Source organism: Nomascus leucogenys, chromosome 8 (assembly GCF_006542625.1).
Source record: "Nomascus leucogenys isolate Asia chromosome 8, Asia_NLE_v1, whole genome shotgun sequence".
NCBI lineage: Eukaryota > Metazoa > Chordata > Mammalia > Primates > Hylobatidae > Nomascus > Nomascus leucogenys.
This window is the reverse complement of record NC_044388.1, coordinates 110,877,549-110,901,653: the sequence shown is the minus strand read 5'-3', so window position 1 is coordinate 110,901,653 and position 24,105 is coordinate 110,877,549. Positions and strand designations below refer to the sequence as shown.

The following is a 24,105-nucleotide window of genomic DNA, read 5'->3' as shown; positions in this document are numbered from 1 at the left end:
GTGGGTGGGGTGGGCATCAGCGAGGCGACAGGACCCTCCCAAGGCTTCAGGTGCAGCCGAGGCACACACAGGATCGAAGCTGATCAGCCTTCCCACCGTGCCCAGTCCAGACTCCTTGTGATACCCCAGGTATTCGCTTCCAGGCAGCCCCCCAGGACCCAGGGCCAGCTACAGAACAAGCAGGGCACACTGGAAAATCAAAGGGGGGCTCTGGGTTCACAAAGGAAGGAGTCCAAGGTGGTACTGGCAGAGCCTTGAGCCAAGTGAGACCCCCCTACAACCACCTGCCTCACACAGCCTTAGGCACTCGGTGGGCGGGGTCTTCACCTTCACAAGTACGGGAAGGGGTGGGGACCTTCCACACCATCTGGTCCAGAGGAGTCTTAGGTAAACTGAGGCACAGGGGGCAGGGATAGTGCAATGAACCTGGCCTGCAGGATGAGTCAGCACCCATCCCTTGCTCAAACCAGCACAACCCTGGGTGCTGGGGTGGGGGGATAGAAGCCTAGGAGAGGCCTCCTCCCTCCCAGAACACAGGCAGCGAAGGTGTGAGATTCTTTGGTCCCTTCCCAAAGCCACCCAAATGTAACTCCCAGTGTTCTTTATAACTGAGGCTGAGCTGGCCCTGCTGTCCCGTCAACTTCCCCCAAGACAAGGGCCCCAGAGGCCGCACCTTTCCCGCAAACCAGGAGCCTGCAAACGCATCCTGGGCCGTACCTTTCCCACAAACCAGGGGCCTGCAAACACCTCAGACCCAGACTGGATTTACAGTCTCAGCTGGATCTGGGCCTGGGAAGGATCTCCTTCCACTGCCCCATCCCCAAAAGAAATGATGAGATAAGCAAGTAGGGGCCAGCCAGGGTTCCCTCTGGGATGGGAGGCAGTGACCCCAGGACGCGGCCCTGCAGAGGGCCCAGCACAGGCTCCCAGGCCAGAGGTTTGGATAGCAGACAGCAGCTCCAGCTCTCCCGGTGTTCTGCTCCCTGACCTATGGGGAGGGTGTGGCCTCGAAGGGCCTTATTCTCCCTGGTTATGATCTTAATGTTCCCGTTCCCAAGGATGGTGTTAGGCGGTGGGGCCGTTTGATGGGAACTGAGGAGGTCCTGAGGGTGGAACCCCATGAGTAATATTAGTGCCCCTATAAAAGAGGCACCCGAGAGACTCTGCCGTGTGAGGGTGCAGTGAGAAGCTGCTATCTGCAGCCCAGAGGGGAGCTCGCCAGAGCCTGCCTTGCTGGCAACCTGGTCACAGACTTCCAGCCTCCAGAACTGTGGGCGACAAATTTCTGTTGCTTATGAGCCATGCAGCTGGTGAGATGTGTCATGGCAGCGAATGGACTAAGACAGACCCTGAGCTAGAGCCAGCCAGCTGCGCCTCTCCCAGGCTTCTGACCCTCGGACGTAGAGTGACATAACAAACATCTGTGGTTTTAAGCTGCTAAATTTGGGGGGCTAATTGTTTACAAGCAATGGATAACCAATACACTTTCTGTGACTCAGTTTCCTCAGCTGGAAAATGGGCATGCTAATGTCACAGAGGTGCTGTGAGAAGGAAAGAAGTTCACCTCCCTGCATGCATTCCTGCTATTATCCATGGAAGCCTCGAACGTCACCTCCTAATGTCCACTTCTCCCCGCAACCCTGCCCTGCTCACAACCCTGCCTCGATAGGAGCACCTTTCTCCTCACTACAGCCGGCTCAGCCTGGAAGGATTTTCAGGTTGGGATTGGAACTTCAGAGCGAACGCAAGTTCTCAGGGAGCTTGTTAACCCCCTGCAGCTCTGACCCCCGCCCAGAGAGGCTGATTCTGTCGGGCTGGGGTGGGACTCGGAATCTGCATTTAAAAATGCAGACAATTCTGATAGGCATCTTCATGACTGGCCTTTGAGAAACGCTGTCCTAAAGGACTTCGCCAAAGGGCATCCCGGGACTTGACAGCAAAAGCACCCAGTTCCGCAGAATGCCGAGTGTGGGGCAGACAGCACCCTGTGGCCAGCTCAGCCCTGCAGAACGCAGCTGGGATGCTGCTGTCCCACAAACCCGCCTGGGGGTGGCCACAGCTCTCCTGTGGAGACGGAGGGCAGGGGCCAGTCGCAGCTCTGCGGTGGCTGGGAAGGATGGGTGGGCAGCGGGGCCGGACACAGGATATTCAATGAGAGGCGGCCACCCACACCCTCCAGGGGTGAAGCCCTGAGGGGTACCAACTTCCTTACCCTCCCCACTGGCGAGGAGCCAGAGACCACCCCTGCCTGTCTAGGCCCCTCTCCTCAGGCCTCTGCTCCCTCGCCCAGTCCCACCCAGGGAGTCCAGTGAGATGGTCGGGCCTGGCTTCACGGCCACTGCAAGGCAGCGCTGTGCTGGGGAGCCACGTGAGCTCGGTGACAGGTCAGCAAGCCAGCAGAGCAGTGCCCGGCCTTTCTTGTCCACCCCTGGGAGGCTGGGCAAGCAGTTCTTCTCAAAAGTGGCATCGATCACAGCCCTTCTCGGCAATGGCACCAGTCTCTCCCCGGAGGGACGGGCAGCATTTGCTGAGCTGTCGGGTGATTTCATGGGATTTATGGGACCCCTCTGCTCCAATTATCAGAGCACTTAGGGGCGTATTTAAAGTAGGCTGCTGCGAGCCGCTCTGTTACCCCGTTATTCCAGAGGCATAAATAACCATTACAGGCCAGGAATGGCCCCCTGGAGGCATCGAAAGCTGCACAAACACCAGGATTTATGCGGTGCGGTGCCTGGGCCCTCTTGCAGGTGATTTTTGCCTCTCCACTGGGCCCGCTCAGCGGCCCCGTCAATCAGGCGCCCCAGCCAAACGATGCCCACGCTGGAATTCCAATTTCTTTGGCCGTTATTACAATATGAATCACACAGACCTCCGGGGGCTGAGGCAGGGCTTTTGCCACTGGCCCGAGTTCGGGGCATCAGGGCCTCCTGCAGTAGCCTCCATAATTAAATGAGAGGGTTGTGACTTTTCAAATTGTGGCTGGGCTTGTCAGGGACTGGGGTCAGCAGGGCACCTGCGAGTCTGGGCCAGCGTCCCTGCATGCCACCCCCATGGCCACCCCGCACCCCAGCTCCACACTGCTGCCACTGCCTACCCTTCCACCCAAACCTCTGTCCAACCTGGCCGCAGAGCCTGCCCCTGCCAACTGGGGTTAGGCGGTTTTGAGCCATTCTCTCTCCATCTTTTCAAAGTCAGAATATTTGCTTTCCAGAAGTAAAACGGCCCTGGGGAGGGAGCTGCTTCTCCTCTCCCTGCCCAGAGTGCAGTCTGGGTATCCCTGTGATCCCAATCCCTCCTCTGCACGCAGAGACACTCCAAGGACAGTTGTGGAACTCAGGAACGCCCACCATGGGGAAGGGGCGAGAGAGCGAGCCAGGGTCTCCTCTTGGGGTGGCACTTGCAGCGCTGGGCAGCTAACCAGGCCCATGCTGCTGACTGCCTGAGGAGGTGGCGCGGTCTGGATGGCAGCTGCACTTGGTTCTCAGCTTCGAGGGTCCTGATCTCGCCCCAGAAGTGCCAGCTTCTTTGGGTTCCATGGGAGACAGGAAGGAGCAGGTCCTCTTTGTCCTTGCAGCAGGGGAACCCTCTGCACTCCCTTCAGACCTTGGTTCTGTGTGTAGAATGGTGCTTCTCCATGAGGGAGATTCTGCCCCTGGGAGAGGTGTCTGGAGACATTCTGGGTTCCGTCACTCGGTAGGGGGCTCCTACTGGCATCTAGTGGGTGGAGGCCGAGAATGCCAAACAGCCTGCGGTCCCCCATCAGACAGCCGTCGGGCCTTGATGTCAGAACGGCTTGGGCTGGGAAACTGCTCTTGAACCCGGTTCCCTCTGCATGGCTGATGGGACTAGAACCAGGAGGCGATGGGCGGATAGTACAAATAGACTTGAGCCCAGTTCTCGGAAGAGCTTCCTCATCCTGAGACTCTGCAACCATGGCCTGGGCTGTCTCAGGAGGTAGTGAGATCACTGTCAACTGAGGTATTCAAGTGCAGCTATGCCAGGAAGGGGCTATGGTGAGAAGAATGCTGCAGTGGGAATTAGGAGCCTCAGCTCTATCACACCTGGGGACCTTGGGTGAGCCGCCGTAACTCTCTGGGCCTCAGGTTTTGCGTATGTGGAAAGAAGGGAACACTCGTATCGGTGGTTCACATTCGGAAGCGGGGAGTGTTTCTGGAGGCGTTTGGCACACCCGAGACTGGCAAAGTTGAATGTCCTGCAAACCAATGGCCACACTTCCCCAGATGCCAACAGCACACCCTCATCACTGGGGGACACTGGACTGAGCAAGAGCCCTCTCTGCTTGTGGAATTTAAATGATCCCAGCTTGACCCTATCCCAGGATGCAGGCAGAGCCAGGAAGTCAGGTTCTGAGTCAGAAAGCATTGCCCAAGACTTCTGGGACCTCCCAGAAGTGGGTTTTGCTGATGGAATGAGTAGGGGCAGGAGCTTCAAGAGGAACTGGGATGAAAGAAGCTGGATCTTCCGGGAAGGTCTTAAAAGCAGCAGGAGCCTATCTAAGCCAGATTAGGGAGCGGGGGCCTGGCCCGCCCTTTAACCTCCATGGGTCCTTCGTGGGATCCATCTTTCTAGCATTGTCATCCAGGGAACGTTCCCCTCTCTGGGAAGCTGTTCCTCACCCTTTACCAGACAACACCCACTGGGCCAACTAGTTTCCCTTTTTGCCATGGAAGCCAGGAAGCTCAAAGCCAAACTCAGGATTCTGTCCCTCCAGGTCCTGCCTCTCCTTTACAGGGTTCCTGATTTCTCTTCACCTCCATGTTACTGCCTTACACTTGTGGTCCATATGATCTAAAAATAGTCACAGGAACTGGGTGCTCATCCAGGGTTTATAGTGGGTCAGACACAATTCTGAACTGTAAAGGCATGGTTTGATGTGCTTCCCAGAAAGCCCTGTGAGGCAGGTGCTACGTTATCCTCATTTGGGGAGGACAGGTCAGGTCCCTGACATTTTCAAATGCCTCTTCCCAGGGATCTGGATCCATCAACCTTACACAGGGATGAGTTCTGCATATTCCACAGTCAGATCCGAAGTACTGACCCCAACCAATCGCAGAAGGCAGTGGCGGCCGGGAGGAGAGGTGAGCACTCCCAGTGAGGGCAGTCCCCGCTGAGCAGGGCCTGGCCACAGGATGGCCCTGGGAGACACAGCTTTAACCCTCAGTGCAGCCCTTGGGCAGCAGAGAACAGGAGCTGAGCGTCCTGTGGCTGAGGGCCAGGTGCTCCGCAGCGGTGCTGGGCAGGGGGAGGCGGGATTGGAAACCAGGTCCACTCTGCTCCCAGGGCTACAGACGGGCCTGGCACTCTCAGTCGGCACCACCCTCTGACTTTCCTGCCTGCCCAGGCCTCACTCTGAGGACCCATCCATGTTGCTCAGAGGAGGGCACCCTACAGGGCCGGTCCTAACGCCAGCCCCGTTCCCCTCAGGAGCTGGCCTGGGCCGGTGCCATGGCTTGGACCTTCGCCCCCTCCAAATCTCACGTTGAAATGTGGTCCCAATGTTGGAGGTGGGCCTGGTGGGAGGCATCTGGGTCACGGGGCTTGGTGCTGCCCTCGGGGTAATGAGCGAGTTTTCGCTCTACTAGTTCCCATGAGAGCTGATTGTTAAAAAGGGCCTGGCACCCTCTCGCTTCCTCTTTCCTGTGCCTTCCACACACTGGCCCCTTCACCTTCCCGAGACTGGAAGCAGCCTGGGGTCATCACTGGACCCAGATGCTGGCACCACACAACGCTTCCTGCACAGCCTGCAGAGCTGGGAGCTGGGTAAACCGCTTCCCATTTACCCAGCCTCAGGCATTCCTTCCTACAAACACAAAAGGACCGAGGCGCTAAGGGGTGCTTTCCGCAGGTCTCTCAAGAATATGTGGTGGGGAGAACGGGATCCAATGTCAGTGACAGGAAGACCCACAGGCTGGGCTTCTCAGCGATTCCCACCTCCAGCCTCTAAAAGGCCACACGAGGGGGACATGTCTGAGGCTCCCGCAGGCCTGGGCTAATGGGGCACAGCTGCACCCTAAACACCTCCAGGACACGCGGGCACATCCCAGACCTGTGCGATGGCCCTGGCAGTCTCGAGGAGACCTTAGCGGAGGTGAGCCCAGCTCACTGAGTACGGACGGGAAAGGCGTGCATGTGGGAAGGCCCATGGGTATGAGCGCCAATACCAGCCCTGACTGCTCGTGAGGTCTGAGCAAGCCTCCCGGCGCTCAGGCCTCCGTTCTCTTGTCTGGGAGCAGAACAGCTCTCCCCACACGGAGAGGGCCCATGGGCCGGGCTGTCCGGAGAGCTGGCAGCTCTGTCTGCAGTGTTTCCAGACGGCCGTGCCCTGTCCAAGGAGAGGGAGGCTCCCAGCTCCAAACTGGAACCACAACGCGTCCTCCATTCCTCACTCCATGCCACAGCCCTGGATGGGGCGAGGCACCCAGGCCCCTGGCTTTTCTGGCCAGGTCTCAGATTTCCTGTCCTAACCCACAGAACTCTCCAAAGTTCCCGGAGCTCTGGGTGCATACGCCTGGGACTCCTAGTCTCCCTGCAACTGTGCGGCTGCCTGGGGCGAGAGCCTGGTCCGGGGCCCTCAGTGCCCTCCGGCAGGCATCTTGGGGACAGGTAAACCCGTGCTGAGTGAGGAGTGAGCCCCACAGAGGCGTGAGCAGGGATGCTGGGGGCGGCGCGGGATACTCACAGCACAGCCGTCCACCAGGGCGTGGATGTAGGGGTTGTTGTCATAAGACATCTCCTCGTCGTTGGAGCCCAGGAAGCGGATGGCCTTGTCGTAGCTGCCCGTGGCTGCGTCCTGCCAGGCCACTGACTGGTAGCAGTGGTAGGTGACGTTCTGGTGGGCAGAGGCGCTCAGCAGCCGCAGGAAGGTCATCTGTACCACACCCACAGGGTTGCCCTCGGCGTCCACATAGGAGAGCTGGGGGGACAGGGGGGTTGGGGCTCAGCAGGGCAGGGACACACAGCAACAAAGCCCCACGTCTGCACTGCCCTGGGCTTCACCCACACTGTGGTCTTCTCGGGGGCACTACCTGGAAACGCACTGTAGCCACAGACCCCGCCGAGGCCAGAGCACATGGGCTCTCTTGGGTGTTCCCAGGAACAAAGGGAACCATGCCTCATGTCCTTCAGGGCCTTAAATAATCCACCCACTCCTCTTGGCCTGTGCTTCCCCTTCAGGGCTCGGCACCTGTGCTGCCTCCTCCAGGAAGCCTACCCAGAACAGATGCTCCTGCATTTACTCTGTGGCTGCCCTTCCCAACCTTAGTTTGTCACAGTGTCTGTCTCCCCAGCAGACTATAAGCTCAGAGACGGCAGGATGGCATCCTTCTTGCTCGTTACTGGCCCTGGTACCGGCCCCATGGCTGCCCAGTGTGCACTCGATAAAGCTTTGCCGCATGGTGAACGGCAGCCAGTGTCTCCTGGGCCAGCACCCACTGCAGTGCCAGCTGCAGCTGCTCTCCCTGCACACCCACCCACAGCTCTTCTCCCCTTCTGCCACCTGGGCGCCTCCATCCCAGATGGTGATCTGGGTCTGCCCGGTTTGTATGTGTTGAGTGAACAGAGAACCATTCTCAAAAATATGGCTTGTGTGAAGGCCTGCCTCTCATCCCTGAAACGCAGAGCTCTGCACCCGACCGCTGGGTCGGGGCACCTGGAGCAGCAGGCGAGCCCTGGTTTCCCCTGAGTAGAGGGGTGCAGGGCCAGAGATGGGCATTAGGTTCCCTGTGGGTGAGAGGAGGTCTTAGAGCCCCCCTCCCAGCTGCACCACGCTTCTCCCTGCGCCCTGGACAGCAGGCGTCCTCCTTCTGCCCCTGAGCCACTGCACGGCTCCTCCCTCTGCCTGGGACACTCCCCACCCAGCAGGAGGTGCCCCCACTGCTGTCCTTTGGGTCACAGCCCAGAACACTGCTCCTAGGGAAGGCTCCTCCCCACCTCCAGCCTCTATGGCCGGCTTAGGGACCTTGATCTGAATCCCAGCCCTCCCTATGTCCCTCCACTCCAGCTCTGGCCCCCTGTCCCTATCATCGTGCCCCAACACCAGCAAAGGAAGGTGCTCACAAGATTATGTGAACAAACGACCATGTGCCAGGTGCCCAGGATGTACAAGGCCCTGGCCAGGGAGACTGTGAGCAGCTGGAGCCAGAGGGGGCACGAGGCCTCGGAGAGTGAGTGGGCCAGCTATAGTGAGGTGCTTGAGGGAGGCGAGACTGAGGGAGGGTCAGGGCTGTGCAGATGGCTGGGGTGACCAGGGACCCTCCTGGAGACACGGGGGTCCCAGATGATGTCTGGCATGGCCACGCAAGAAAGGCCACTCCTCCCCTTCCCAGAAGTGTCTCCTCAGGGCAGCGAGCAGGCTTCCTGAGGCAGGAGTGGCTCCATCTGCCTGCCTTGCCTGTGCCAAAGGTCAGCCCGGGACTCTGGTGACATTGACCCTCCCTGAAAGCCCTCCCAGTCTCTGCACAAATCTAGGGAAGGCATCAGAGAAGGACAATGTGCAGCTTCTTAGGTGGCCTCTCCAGCATCACTAGCTGGGTATCCAGGACTGGGCTGCTCAGCTCCAACAGGTACAAGGCCCATGCAGGGCATCCTGAGCGATGATGCATCTCACTTTTGCATCTCTGTTGCTAACTCAAGGTTTCTGAAAAACCTGACACTGCCAGGGGACATTGATGCATCTTAGCTCCCCGAAATGAAGTACACATCTCTTTGGCCCAGGCAGGACGTTGAAGGACCCTCTCTGCAGGGAAGGCCTGGCTGGGCAGGGCAGCCTGTACTGTTTGCAGCATCAGGGAATGAAGCAGGCTAAAGCCAGCACCTGAGACCTGCTCTGCCCACTCCTGTGCAAGCGCTGCCTCGTGGTGTTGTGTTTTGGACCCTGCCTCTGGCCTGCTCCGAAAGAGCCCCAGTGAACACGGGAAGGGAACTGACTTCAGTATTGCCATGAGTGTTTGGGCACCGGGAGTGGGAAGAGGGTGAACACACTGCAGGACCCACTTTTTCAACAGATGCCACTAGAAAGAGGCCAAAGTGAGCAGCCGGCCTGGGGCCTGGGCCTTCCCAGGGCTATCGGCGAACTCCACGCTTTTGGACGCGGCCACGAGAACCTTACAGGCAAACCTTGAGGAGGAAAAGTGAATACCAACCGACAGGCTGGGCCGTCCGGCGCTCCTTCCGGGAGGGAACGTGACTGACTCGAGGAAGGGTATGCACCACAGGGAGCGGCGGTGGGCAGCACCGGACACAGAAGGACCTGAAGCCCCCAGTGCCCGTGGGTCAGTAGGGGGGCCCGGGGGCATGGGGCACGCTGCCCTGCATTGGAACCCCAGGGTCCCACGGTGAGGCCCTGCTCTCCTGGTGGGAGGGGTTCTCTGCAGCATTCTCTCAATATTGGTGCATCGTGGGTAGCCCTGCTCAGATAAAATTCCCATTTCTGGGTTTTTTTTTGTTTGTTTTTTTTTTTTGAGATTGTGTCTCGCTCTGTCCCCCAGGCTGGAGTGCAGTGGCACAATCTCAGCTCACTGCAACCTCTGCCTCCTGGGTTCGAGAGATTCTCCTGCCTCAGCCTCCCAAGTAGCTAGAATTACAGGCGCACACCACTATGCCCGGCTAATTTTTGTATTTTTAGTAGAGATGGGGTTTTGCCACGTTGGCCAGGCTGGTCTTAAACTCCTGATCTCAGGTGATCCACCCGCCTCAGCCTCCCAAAGTGCAGGGATTACAGGTGTGAGCCACCACGCCCAGCCCATTTTTGCATTTTGTTTTTTAATGGAGATGGAGTCTTGGTATGTTGCCCAGGCTGGTCTCAAACTCCTGGGCTCAAGCGATCTGCCCGCCTCAGCCTCCCAAAGTGCTGGGATTATAAGCATGGGCCCCTGCACCCAGCTGAAAAACCCGGGTATCTCTGAGAGGCCCCCATCTACCCCTTGTCCACGTATGATATTCACAGAGCTAGAAATAAGGCCGTGGAAAGATCCTCAAGTAAGCTGACGTGTTCCCTGGGTTGTCCCTTCACCCCACCCTTCATCAACGGTCTGTGGAACAGGATGAGAGGTGGGAATGGGCTACTCGGGCTGAAGGCTGCAAATGAGGCTTCACAGCCATTTCCTCCAAGCGAGGAAAATAGGCTGTTTCTGCTTTTCCCATTTTGGAGGGTGCTGTGAGAGGCTCTTTTTGGAGGCCGAGAGCTGTCATTGCGGGGAGACGGCAGTGCCAAGCACAGGCGGTAACTACCCGTAAGACTGCAGAATGGACCCTTCCACCTCGGCCCCCAGCAGCTTCACCCCCAGGGCCCCTTCCCTGCCTGATGCCACACACCAGCATCCCCTACACTCTGTCCCTCTGGGCCAAGCAGCCCTGGTCCCGGGCCCTCCCTGTCCCCGGGCGTTTCAGGTCCTTCTGTATGCCAGCAGCTCTTTTTGGAACACAGCACAGAGGAGGCGGGGAAAAGGAAAAGCAGGAGGAGGAAAGGAGAAGAGGACTGCAAGTCCACAGCAAACCACAAAACAGGAAGCCTCCAGAAACACAGCCACGGTGAGCACAGACCCTCGGAGTGTCTGCAAACGAGCTGGTATATGACTTGAAATCAACAACAATGAGGGCACGAGAGATAAATAATCAGCTGTGAATGCCTTCAGGTTACGAGACGAGGGGTTTCAGAGGTGCAGACAGAGCAAAGGCAGCTCAGGGCCAGTGCTCTGAGTCCTCGGGGAAAGTATGGTCTCCGTGTCCACCCAGGGAGGCTGGGGCTGGTGCCAGGGTGCAGCAACCAATGGCAAATAGTCAGGTTAGAAGCCGCAGAACCCATGGGCTGGCTTCTGAGTAAGCAAGGCCCTCCTTTGAGGACCACTTGGGAGTGGGGCCACTAGATCACAAGAAGGGAGGGAAAGAAGAAGAATCTGGGCCATAAATGACACCCAGAACCCGTCTGTGTTCTGGAACCTTGGTCCTTTAACTTCCTGGGAGAAGAGATGGAACTCTCCTCTTCATTCCAGAAAAGGGCCCAAATCAAACTCTGGTGGGGTTCCTAGCGGCACTCCACACGGCAGAAGCAGCCACTGTCCTCACATCAGTGTGTCCAGACTGGCTCTTGGGCACTACACCGACCGGAAGAACCTCCTATGTGGTTCTTTCCTGGGAGGCCAATGTCTTTTCCTTTCAGGGATGGAGTCTGTAAGACTCGATCCCCAAAAGTGAAAACATGACTCGTACAGTGGTGTGCAGTGTAACTGGGAATCTGCAGCCCGGTGGGCAGAGAGACAGCCCTCAGCCCTGAGCAGCCGGGGAGAGAGGATCCGTGGTGCAGGTCCTAGAAGGAGTTCTGAATGGCTTAAGTGGTCTGGGATCCGTGTCCTCTGCCCTGCCATCAGACACAGTGAAAGCGCTCCTGCTTCTGGAGCGTCTGACCTCAGTGCCCAGGTGCCTGGGGCTGCACCGTCTGTGGGCAGAAGATCAGCTCAGGCTGGGGCCCACACCCAGCTCTGGGTGCCCTACACAGAAATGGAAAACCATCTGCTACTCCAGGCAGAAACACACTCTTGTCGGGGTGGCAGGGGCCGGGGAGAGGACTCCACACCTAGCTGAGTCTTGCTGTCACGTGATGTGGAGCAGTTTGGCAAGAGCGGTATGGCACACATGGCGGCGATGGGTGCCATGCAGAGCCGCGAGCCAGCCGTGCCGCAAGCAGGCAGTGCCGAGGTGGCCGGGCCGAGGTGGCCACTTACCAGGGACCCTCGCTTGTACTGACTATACCAGGTGGAAGGCTGCTCTTTGGGCCAGCGGGCCATTTTACTCTGTAAGATACGAGATAGGCGGGTTTAAAGTGACAACCGCAAAGACGTCAGAGGCCACCTTACCAGTTTCCCACGCTTGAATTCACTGAACCAGGAGCCCGGGTTTTCTTTGGGCCAAGAAGTGATTCTGGCCTAAACGTGCAGCGGGGAGGTGGGGAGGGAGAGAAACAGAACAAGAGGGTTACTTCTCCGGCCTCCAGAGCAAGGCCCCACGCTCTCCCGGCCCCTGGTGCCTGCGTCCTCATGCGAGGGGCCGCAGGGAGGGCCCACTGAGTGCTTCCGACACAGCCTGGGGGCCCCGGCCCTTGGGGAGACTGGAGGTCACGTCAGAATGAGCCCGGCCCAGGCCCTTCGGGGGATGAGCCTGGCCTGGGCCTTGGGGGAAACAGGAGGCCGCATGAGGAGCCTGGCCTTGGCCCTCAGGGAGACTGGAGGCTGCATGAGGAGCCTGATCCGGGCCTCAGGGAGACTGAAGGCTGTGTGAGGATAAGCCTGGCCAGGGCCCTCACGGAGACAGGAGGCCATGTAAGGAGCCTGGCCTTGGCCCTCAGGGAGGCCACGTGAGGAGCCTGGCCTTGGCCCTCAGGGAGACTGGAGGCTGCGTGAGGAGCCTGATCCGGGCCTCGGGGAGACTGGAGGCCGTATGAGGAGCCTGGCCCCGGCCCTCCAGCCCCTGCTGCTGCCCAGGAAGGATGCACTCTGCCTCTCTTGTTTTGCATGTTAGGCCCCAGGCCAGCGCCTGGTGCTCAGTCACTGCTGGAAACGCTCACTGAGGGAGGGAATGAATGAACGAACGAACGAATGAATGAATGACCAAGGGAATGGCACTAAAAGCCAGCATTTACTGCAGGCGAGGGGTGGGGCATCCTCATCCCATCCTCACAGCCTTGCCTGGCTGCTGCGGCACCAGACTGTGTGCGTGCGGTGTGTGTGTGTGTGTGCATGGTGTGTGTGTGTGTGTGTGGGTGTGTCTGTGTGGAGGGTGTGGTGTGTGGTATGCATCTGTGTGTGTGATGTGTGGTGTGTATTTGTGTGTATGGTGTATGTGGGGCATGTGTGGTATGTATCTGAGTGTGTGGTACCTGTGTGTGTGGTGTGTATCTGTGTATGTTGTGTGTGTGTGGTATAATGTGTGGTCTGTGTGTGAGTATGTGTGTGTGTGTAGTGTGTTATGGGTGTATCTGTGTGATGTGTGGTGTGTATCTGTGTGTGGTGTGTATCTGTGTGTAATGTCTGTGTGTGGTGTGTATCTGTGTGTGGTGTGTGTGGTGTGGTATGAGGTGTATATCATGTGCATGGTGTGTGGTATCTGTGTGTGTGGTGTGTATTATGTGTGGTACGTGGTATGTGTGGTGTGTATCGTGTGTGATGTGTGGCGGTGTGTGGTAAGTATCTGTGTGTGGTGTGTGTGATGTGTGGTATCTGTGTGTGTGTGTGGTGCATGTTGTGTGGTGTGGTGTGTGTGTGGTGTGTATCTGTGTGTGGTATGTGTGATGTGTGTCGTGTGTGTGGTGTATGGTGTGTATCTGTGTGTTGTGTATCGTGTGTGGTGTATATCTGTGTGATGTGTGGTGTGTATCTGTGTGTGTGTGGTGTGGTATATGTGGTGTGTATCTCTGTGTGTGGTATGTGGTATATGTGGTTGTATTGTGTGTGTGGTGTGGTATGTGTATGCGTATGTGTGTGTGGTGTGTACATGTGTGCGTGTATCTGTGTGTGTGGTGTGGGATATGTGGTGTGTATCTCTGTGTGTGGTATGTGTTGTATGTGGTATGTGGTGTGTATTGTGTGTGTGGTGTGTGGTATGTGTATCGCGTATCTGTGTGTGTGGTGTGTACATGTGTGGCGTGTATCTGTGTGGTGTGGGATTGTGGTGTGTGTGTGTGTGTGTGTGGTAGAGCCTTCCTGGAGACTGAGACATGTACGGGTGGGGGCTGCTCCTCGGCTGCCTGCCTGGATCATGTGCAGCCAGCTCACGCTGCCATGGGGCACTACTTGTGCCCGCTTCCTGGGAGGGCTCCCACTTGGGACCTGCTTTCCACAGAGGCCGAGGCTGCAGACACACAGGCTGGGCCCAGCAGGGCAGGCCTCGGTGATGCCACGGATGGATGGGTGGGTGAGCAGCCATTCCTCTGAGGGGAGACCTGCACGCTGGGTCCCAAAAACAGGACAAGGGGAGCCCCGGCTGCCCGAGGGTCCACTTGCTGCAGGCGTGGAGTGGAAGGGCCCCCAGGGCCAGCCTGTCCCCAGCCTGGACTGACCGGGGCCCACGTTGTGCGCCATGAGGACACAGAAGACTGATCCCTGGCTGATACCCCCAGCCTTCTTCTTGAGCTGGCCTTGTGCCAAGAAGGCCAGAAAAGGTGATCCCCTGGAGGAAAGGGGTGTCCCACCTGCCTCTCACCCCACCCAGGGCTCTCCCACCCTCTCCCGTTTCCAAATCTGCCACTGTCAATGCCAAGCCCAGGCGGTGTGAAGGCAGCTTCTTCCTGGAAGAGCCCCAGGATGTGGGCAAGCATGGGCTCCCCCAGCCTCTGCTGTGAGCCTCCTCCAGGTCCAAGGGGCCACCTTGGAGAGCGTCTCTACTTGCTCTTGGCCAAGCAGCTGTAGCCCAAGCCCGAGGCTGCAGCCCGTGGACGCCTGGCTGGTCAACACTGGGGGAGCCTGGGGTGGCCCAGAAGCCCCACACTGCTGTGCCGTGAACACCAGCCGCGGCTTCCCAGGAAACCTCTGAGATTGGAGGAGTCTGTCCCGTGACTTTCACAGCGGCAAGGCCACCTGTTTGCAGAGGCAGGCCGCGAAGGAGGGCCGAGAAACCTCTTTTCGAAGGGAATTCCATGCGGGGCCTCTGGCCAGACTGAGGGAAACGAGAGCCGAGATGGAAGGCCCCCGTGTTTGGATTCTCTCTGAACAGGGCTTGTCACTAGGAAGGCAGGTTCTCGAGTTAAAACTTCAGATGGGGGAGGGGACCCCTACACTTGGAGCCCCACAGATCTCCAGCCATGTGCAGCCTCCACTGCAGCCAGCAGGCTCCTAACCCAGAGTGGGTGCCGAGCTCAGCACGATCAGGGTGTGATTGAGGGGTAAGGGGATGGCGGTCATGGTCAGGGCGTGATTGAGGGATAAGGGGATGGCGGTCCCTGGGGAGAACATAGCTGCTCTTCCCCTGGCAGGAAACTGCTACTGGGGTGCTGAGGTTGTTATAGGAAGCGGAGGCTGCAGGGGTGCACAGGTCTCCACCTGCACAGCAATCCCTTGCGGCCCCAGAAACAGGCGGCCTTTGCCTGGGGCCACGTGACAACTGCGAGCTCATGGAGAAGTGGCCGTTCAAGCTGATGCAGGGGCACGAGAGCTGCAGGCTTGGTCACCTTCCAGGAGCGACAGGGAGACCCAGTCCTCGCCTGGCCTGGGCCAACGCTGGACCTGCCTCAGGTGCATGCTTGAGGGATAGCAACACACGCCCATCCACATGCATGCACACGCCAGCCACACGCACCCACACACCATCCACGCGCATGCACACACCAGCCACACACCATCTACACACCCACACACCAGCCACACAGCCCATACACCATCCACACACACCCACATACCAGCCACACACACCCACCCACACACACACCATCCATACACACCCACACACCAGCCACATGCACCCACCACACATACCCACACCACCACACCCACACACCAGTCACATGCACCCACCACCTACACACACCCACACACCAGCCACACGCACCCAAACACCATCTACACACCCACCACAACCTGAACACCATGTACACACCTACACACCATCCACACACCATCCACACACACCCCACACACCCCACACACACACCATACACCCACACCATCCGCACACACCCACACACCAGCCACAACCTGAACACCATGTACACACCCACACACCAGCCACACACACACCCCATACACACACCATCCACACACACCAGACACACCCACATACCACCACACCCACACATATCCACACCATACACACACGACACCCCCACACACCAGCCACATGCACCCACCCACCACCCATACACCATCCACACACACCCCACCACCCATACACCATCCACACACCAGCCACGTGCACCCACCACCTACACACACCCACACACCAGACACACACCCACACACCATACACACACACCAGCCACACGCACCCACCACCTACACCTACACACCATACACACACCACCTACACACCCACACCACCTACCAGACACACCCACACACCAGCCACATGCACCCACCAGACACACACACTGCACATGTACCCACATGCCATCCACCCACCCAGACATGCAACCACACACCATCCACAAACTCCCATACACCATCCACACACTAATACACGTGCACTCACAACCATCACACACATTCATCACTCACACACCCCATTACCACACCACATGCTTGTCCACACATACCCACAAACCACACCCACACCCACACGTGGACACACACCATCCACAAACATACCATCTACATGTAACCACATGCCATCCACACACACGCCCCATCCACACACACCACACGGCATCCATGCGCACACATACCATTCATACACCCATCTACATGCACCCACATTCTATCCACACACCCATCCACACCCATCCACACACCCACAGATCATCCACACACATACCCCAACTACACCACCATCCACACAGCATCTACACACACACACCATTCACACACCCATCCACATGCACCCACAAACCACACCCACACATCATCTACATGCACCCACACACCACACACATCCACACATCTACATGCACCCACACACCATCCACACACTCATCCACATGCACCCACAAACCACACACACCCACACATCTACATACACCCACACACCACACACTCATCCACATGCACCCACAAACCACACACACCCACACATCATCTACATGCACCCACACACCACACTCATCCACACATCATCTACATGCACCCACACACCACACACACCCACACATCATCTACATGCACCCACACACCACACTCATCCACAAACCACACATCATCTACATGCACCCACACACCATCCACACACTCATCCACATGTGCCCACACACCATCCACATGCACACAAACTCCTGCTACAGAGCTGAGGCCTCCGAAAGGCCACAGGCGTGGGTATTTAAGTGACATGCCACAGAATCTCAAAAGAGCCTAGCTCCCCACCCCGAATTCTTGACTAAACGGACTTCAAAACAAAGCACTCAGGAGGGACTGGGGCCAACCCACAGAAACAAGCTGGATAGTAAGAACTGAGGCAAAGGGCAGCTTCTGGAAGATGTCTCGGGCTCACATTATTATACCTGCTCCCAATTCCTTTAAACGGTTCTAATGGGGGTCTCAGGTCAGTGGGACCACTGAGTCACTGGAGAAAAGCTTTTATCAACCAGTGAGTGAAGTCCCAGCCCTGGGATGGCAGGATGCCAGGTGGAAAGCCCTCCCACCTTTCCAGACCTCAGACTGCACAAACCTATTTTATTGCTAAAAATTTTCTTAAAACAATTTAAGGTCTGCTTCTGGAAGAACAGTTTCACTTATGAAACTGATTCATTTCTGGCTTTCAGTCTTAAAGCTCCATACACAAGAAATGCTTGAAGCCCTCCGCATGGCCCTGTCTGTGACAACTGCCCTGCTGGGGCCATCGAGGGATGCAGCTACTCACCCCTTCGGACTTCTTGTCAGGGAAGACGCATGTCGACCCCCCGGCTGTGAAGTTGCAGTAAACTTTGAAGGAATCCCTGGAGCATCCTTGGTTAGGATCGACCCAGTATTCACCTGGATTTCAGAGACAGGCAGGGAGGCAGGCAGATTCAGGAAGACTGCTCCCTGGATGGTTCCGGAAGCTGCTATGATATTTTAGTCCAGCAGTTAAAATGCACGCCCCAGGAATGCCGCCAACACAGGCCTTTCTGGGGTTTACTTTACTGCATTTTGCTTTTCCTGCTGGGCCCACAAAGAGATGTGGACAAACCCATTCACCAAGAACACAGCTGGGGCATGAAGCAACTGGGTACGTGTTCTGGTGGCCAGGAGGGTTGGGGTCCGGACCACTCTCTGGGTGGACAGAAATGCAGAGAGGGTTCTGGAAGGAACTCTGGAAATTCATGCATGCAGGATCAGAGTCTACTGGAACTATGAACATCCCTTGAATCTTGTAGGGGGAACATTCAAACTTCCCAGGGGGAAGACAAGCTAACGTGAATTTATCCTTCAATTGGTGCCTGATGCTATGACGGTGAGGAGGAGGATGTGTTTTTACAGTATCGCGGAGTTTGAAGGCCGTTTGCCCAAGCACAGCGTCTGATGCCGGTCCTAACACTGATCCTTGCTTCCACCCGCACTGTGCCAGCCTCTCAGGCACTGCCTCATGCAACTCTGTCCTCTTCCTGGGAGATGTTTCTGTTCCCATTTGACAAGTCAGGAACACGAGGTTCAAGCAGGTCACCCCGCCAGAAAATGCCTAAGACCAGGTGAGAACCTGGAGGGTCTGACCTCAAAGCCTTGGCCTCTGTGCCCGGCCTCACCCTGAGATGCCTCCATAAAGTTCAAGAGGGGAGGCTCTCGCGCACCCCTGCCCCACAGATGGGGAGGCTGCGGCTTCCCATCCTGTCCCTTCTGCTGTGCCTGGCTGAACTGTCCTTGCCACACTCCATGTGTCCTGCAGGTCCATGCCCGCTTTGGGGGGCCACCCCTGCCCCCCACCCAGGCCCTCACCATCTGGAAAGTCAGGGTGGCAGAGCTGCAGGTCCTTGCAGGTGCGGGCGGGGTTCTGCTGCGTGCCCAGGGGCCGCTTCATCTGCTCAATCTCTAGCTTCAGGGAGTTGAGAGAGCCGAAGATCTCTTCCATGCCGTCCGCGTAGTCCACGTAGTTGTCGCCATTCCCGTCATCCAGCAGCTGGCTGGCGTCGATGTTCCGCCGCGTCCTGGATGCCTGGATCGGCAGGGGCTGGATGACCTCTCCCGGGGGGCCCTGGGGGACAGAACAGGAGCAATGGTGGGTGATGGAGGATGGGAAGGGTCCCAGGATATGAGCAGAGCAGGGACAGCTGGGGCCACATCTGTAGGGGTTCCCTGGGGCCTGGCAACCTGGGCTACGTGGACATCTGTCCGCCTTAGAACTGTTTCCTTCCCTTCCTCCAGTCTCTGGAACATTCCGCACCCATCCCCACTGCCAGGTGCTTGCCAGCACAAAGCACCTCTCCTTTCTCTCTAGAGCTGAAGCTTAACAGTTTGCAGCCTTGGGCTTGCATCTACCATCCTGCCCTCAGCCACACAAAAGGCCAAGCTTTGAGGAAAGGGAACAGGTCTCCCCAGTCTTGCCTCTGCAGCCCTAGCTGGGGCTGAACACAGTGGGGCCACACGAATGCCTCCTGATGCAAAGAGCCATTCACTTCCAGGAGGCCCCAGCTAAGATGACGATGGGAGTTGGAGAGACTCCACAACCAAAGCTGGGAGTCCGATAGTGCACTTGCCATGCCCTGGTTCAAACTGGGCTTCACCTTTCACCTCCAGGGCCTTGTCTAGTGCTCCCCCATCCCAACACACACATATGCATACACACACTACAAATACACACACACATGCACACATATACATATGCACACACACATGCACACACACACGGCCATGCATGCACGTATACAATATACACACACACCACATATACACATGCACACACACTACACATGCACACACATGTGCCCCACACATATATGCATGCATACCCATACATCATGCACACACACATGCACATACAGACCATGTACACACACATTACACATGCATGCACATATACAGGATGCATGTACACATACAGACATGCACACACACGTGCCCATTCACATACATGCATACACTACACGTTCACACATTCACATACCATGCACACACGTATGCACACACAGCACACACACACGTGTATCCTCTCTCTCTTGGCCAGCTGTTCTTCCCAGGGCCAGTTGGCCTGAAAGCTTCCTATGGATAGACCTGTGTGGCTCGTTTCCCCGGCTGCATGCCAGGGACAAGGCCCCGGCATGCCACACGGGCTTCATGAGTCTCAGGAGGGGTTACACACACAGTTGCTTTCTCGATTCCCTCGGAGCTAGCCAGAGCCCCCGCCCCACTTTCTGGGCTTCAAGGGCTACTTACCGGGGGTCCTGGGGGTCCTGGGTGGCCCGCCTCACCCTTCGGGCCAGTTGGACCCTGGGGAGAAAGAAAAGAATCAGCACTTGGTCACAGAGGCGTGAGGGGACTTTGAATCCACCTATAGCTCTAGAATGGTCCCTGGAGACCTATGTGGGGGAGGTGGCCCCACAGCCACAGGAGAGAAGAGAATGGCAGAGACCCCCGTACCCTCCTGGATCCCTGAGATGAGAACAGAGAGGGCTAGAGCCCTTCCTGGGGCAGAGGTCGAGCAGCCCACGTGCCTCAGTCCGCCATGGGTTAGTTTAGAAAGATGGGAGGATGGTGAGCAGCAGGGCCTGAGCTAGGATGGATGTCTGGGTGGTTTGTTCCTGTGCCGGGGACCCTTCACCCTCCCCCCTCCCCTACCTTCCAGGCACTGGCCTGGCTGGGGCAGCATGTTACTTACCGAGGAGCCCTTAGCACCTTTTGGACCAGGCGGACCCTGCAGAGAGAGGAGAGCAGAAGGTCAGCAAGCCGGGTCCAGCTCCAGCCCCACCGTGCTCCATGTCCTGCCCAGCCTAGTCTCACCCCTCGCCTCTCTCCCACCCGCATCCCCCTCAGGAGTCTACGCTTGTATTTGCCCAGCTAGAGTGGGAGGAGGGTCGGGGCCTGGCTGGTGCTCACCCCTCGTGGAGACACAGGGTGGTCCTACCTGCCCCCGGCCGGCCTACCACCCACCCTGGCTAGGAAACCCCAGCTCAGACAGCCGCAGGGGTCAGTGGAAAAGAACATGTCCTGGCTCAGAAGGGGCTGATGGAATGCACCCCCAGCCCTGATAGCACACAGCAGGGGCCAGCCCTCAGCGTGCCAGGGGCCCCTGGGGGCCATGTGCACCTGCAGCCCAGCAGCTGTGGGGATGCCCTGGGAATGCTGGGTCTCCCAGCAATGTGAGACCCAGGCAGTGGTGCCAGAGGAGGGGAGCTAACTGCTCTTGTCTGGGCCAGGCTGGCCAGGCTCCTGGGAATTGGGAGGGCTGGAGAGCCAACTACTACCTTCCACACCCTCCCCAGATGCCTACAGACAAGTAGCCTCGTTCGCTGAAACGGCCACCGTTTCCCGTCCCTGTCTTCCCCACCCGAAACCAGGGCTGGGCAGCGCCACTTCCTTTCTTCTGTCTCCTGGAACCCCAATGTTGAGTTAATGGGCAGATCTACCTTGGAGGCCCCAATTCCAGCTTCTCGTGTGACTTTTCCACAATTCTCCAGCTCCACACTGAGGCCCCAAAGCTTATCCCCACCCTCCCTGCCCTCCCGGGAATGACCACGCCCCTCCCAGATACACACCGGCAGGCCAGGGGGCCCAGGAGGCCCAATCGGGCCAGAAGGACCAGTGATACCCTGAAAAGGAGCAGAAAATGCAAGTTATCACCTTCAGACAAGGAGGAGCCGCAGGGCTGGGACCCTGCTACCCAGCCACACCCCTTGGCTCCCCCGTCCCTTCACCACGGTGTGCCCTCTGGCCCCTCAGCAGCCTCCTGTGGCTGCTTTCTGACCCTGGGCTGTGCGTGTCAGGGGAGCCATCAACCTGAGCATCCACCCCAAGGCTGCCAGCCCTTGGCACTGCTCCCCCGGCCGGGCTGCCAGGAACTTGCTCTCATCCCCCAGGCCACCAAGGACTTCGGGCTGAGCACCTCTTTTCACGTTCAATTGGAAATACAGAAACCACTGCCCTGGCATTGCGGCCCCGGCCTGGGCCCCTCTTGCTGTTTCCTGTTCATGGTGTTAGTCTCCCCTCTAGAACTAAGCCCAGAGGGGTTGGGCGGGGAGTCCCGTCCATGCTGACTGCCCTGTCCAGCCTGTAAATGTGCTTTCTGCATCCTTGGAGCGTGGAACCTCCGCTTAGACCCCTTCTCCCCACTGGCTCCCTCCCGGGCTGAGATGCCAGCACAGAACAACTTCGACTAGCTTCGCCACAGACACCCAGGCAGCTGGAGCCACCTGCAGCCCCTCCCCCCACAGCCCTGGATTCCACTCAGAGCTCTCTCTGGGCAGAAGCTGGGGGCGAGCCTAGCGGAGGGCTGATGGCCGTATTTCACTGGGGAGGGAGTGCTTCCCTCCCTTCACCTTGTCCCTGCAGGGACTTGGGCTGTAGCTCATTGTAAGGACCCCACAACTCCCCAAGCCTGCACACCGACCCGACACCCTCATCAGCAACGCCGCCAAGACCATGGTTTGAGGTGAGAGCAGGTGAGCAAATAGGGTGGACACAGGGGTGCTTTCCCGCTGGCTGTGGGGACCCTGGATGCCTCTCTAATTCTCATGGTCACTGGGCCACCGCACCCTGGGTGGCACTCCTCCGAGGACCCTGCTGTGGCCTGGGGACTCTGGCCGAGGAAAACAGTCAATGGCATGGAGGACAGTGGCCAGCGAGGTAGGGTTTGCAATGAGCTCCACCCTTCAGCCATGTCCTGTAACATTCCTGGGGCCCATAGTGAGGGTGCCACCTTACTCCCAGCCTCCAGGGGCTCTGCCTGCTCCTGCCCTGTCCCCCGCATCCTATGAGGCGTGGGTGTGGGTGGGCACAGCATACTGTGCGTGTGTGTCTGTCACACGTTGCTCAGGAAGGAAAGATTCCCACACAGGCATAAGGACTCATGGGGGAAGGACAGAGGCACTACAGGTCACCTCATCCCCTCTCCTGCCTCCATGGCACACGTCACCCTCCCCAGGCCACTTCCAAGTCACTCAGAGTTGTGGGACAGAGTGAAGCTCTCTGCATGGGGTTTCCTGGCTATGGTTTGCAGAAGCTGCAAACTCCAATGAGCTACAGTTTGGGGGCAGCTGGGGACAAGGTGGAAGCAGGAGCCAGAACAGCCACTCTGCCTGCAGCACTGGCAAACACAGCTGGTTGTGGTTGTCACCAGTGACCTCCTGGGCAAGCAGGGGGTGACAGGCTCTCCCACCGAGCTGGGAACCAGGCAAAATGACGTGACTTCCAAGTCCCTCCAGCTCTGGGGGCCCCCATGGTCATGAGGAGGAAGCCCCACCTGCCAGTCAGGGCATGGGGCTGGGAGACAGCTCTGCCCAACTCCCTGTGCACCTGGGCAAGCCCAGCCCCTCAGTGTTTCCATCTGCCAAGCAGGATGACCGGACTCAACCGACGTGTGGATGTCCTTCCAGGCTCTGATGGCCTCCAGTCCCCTGGGTGCCTGCCCCAGGGATCTAAAATGCCTCTCGACAGCCCACATGCAGGAAGTGCCATCTCACGCACCTGTTCTCCCTTAGGACCGGAGGAGCCCTGGGGGCCGGGGAGACCACGGTCACCCTTCTCACCCTGTTCACCCGGAGGACCGATGAGCCCGATCAGGCCTGGATGACCCTGTGGGAAAATGAAGACAGGAAGGGGCATTTGAGGGAGCCACGCCTCATGCTCGGCCACGGTGGGCCAGTTAGCACACAGCACAGCCATGGCACAGGAACCTTTACGTCATGGTCAGCCTCCCCTGGAAGGGGAACAAGCTCAACAGAGAGGCCAGGTGACGAAACGGCAGGTCCGAGGCGGCCCTTTGCTGGCCACAGTCATGTCTAAAAACAGACAGGGAGCCACAGACACTGAGACAGACCAAAGTGATAAAGGGGTTTTCCTGAGTGGTAATGTTTATCTCTGTCTTTCTCTTCGTATATGCTCTCCAATTTCCTTATGACAAATCCGAACGCCTGCTCCTATACGGAACTAAAACAAAGTTTGTGGACTGACACGGAAAGAAAGATACAGAGTATTACAGATATTACAATCATGGGTTGTTTTTTTAAAAAAGAAGAATCCACGACATTCGCTATGTTTGTCTTCTAGGAACCCAGGGCAAGCCTCGCAAGGCAGCCCCAGCTCTCATTTGCCTTGGGGATGGGGGCGGTGGTGGCAGATGTCAGAGAGGAAATGAGAGGGCCCTCATTGCCTTCTGCTTCTATACAACCATCTCACTCCTGAGTACCTTTTATGTTTGTAAATAAATCAGTGCAAGTGGAAAACAATTCCCAGCAGTTAGGAAAAATAAAAGGGCTTTGCTCCCACTGCAGAAATGTCCTCGCACCTCCTGCAGGAAGGATCTGGGGCCACCCGCCCAGGGAGAGCA

At 57.7% G+C, this 24,105-nt stretch overlaps 1 protein-coding gene across 2 annotated transcripts in view; it reads right to left on the bottom strand.

Annotated features, from left to right (window-relative positions):
* The window catches only part of COL5A1 (collagen type V alpha 1 chain), a 207,332-nt gene that overhangs the window by 2,613 nt on the left and 180,614 nt on the right, over positions 1 to 24,105 (bottom strand). The window contains exons 58-65 of one of the 2 annotated variants that reach the window (XM_030818145.1): positions 23,244 to 23,351; positions 21,317 to 21,370; positions 20,440 to 20,475; positions 19,998 to 20,051; positions 18,564 to 18,819; positions 17,512 to 17,624; positions 11,871 to 11,939; positions 6,701 to 6,934 (exon numbers count right to left, since the gene is read on the bottom strand). In XM_030818145.1, the coding sequence (XP_030674005.1) occupies positions 6,701 to 6,934; positions 11,871 to 11,939; positions 17,512 to 17,624; positions 18,564 to 18,819; positions 19,998 to 20,051; positions 20,440 to 20,475; positions 21,317 to 21,370; positions 23,244 to 23,351 (924 nt within the window). Of the gene's footprint in view, positions 1 to 6,700; positions 6,935 to 11,738; positions 11,808 to 11,870; positions 11,940 to 17,511; positions 17,625 to 18,563; positions 18,820 to 19,997; positions 20,052 to 20,439; positions 20,476 to 21,316; positions 21,371 to 23,243; positions 23,352 to 24,105 lie in introns of both variants that reach the window. The other variant, XM_030818146.1, reaches the window with a different exon arrangement.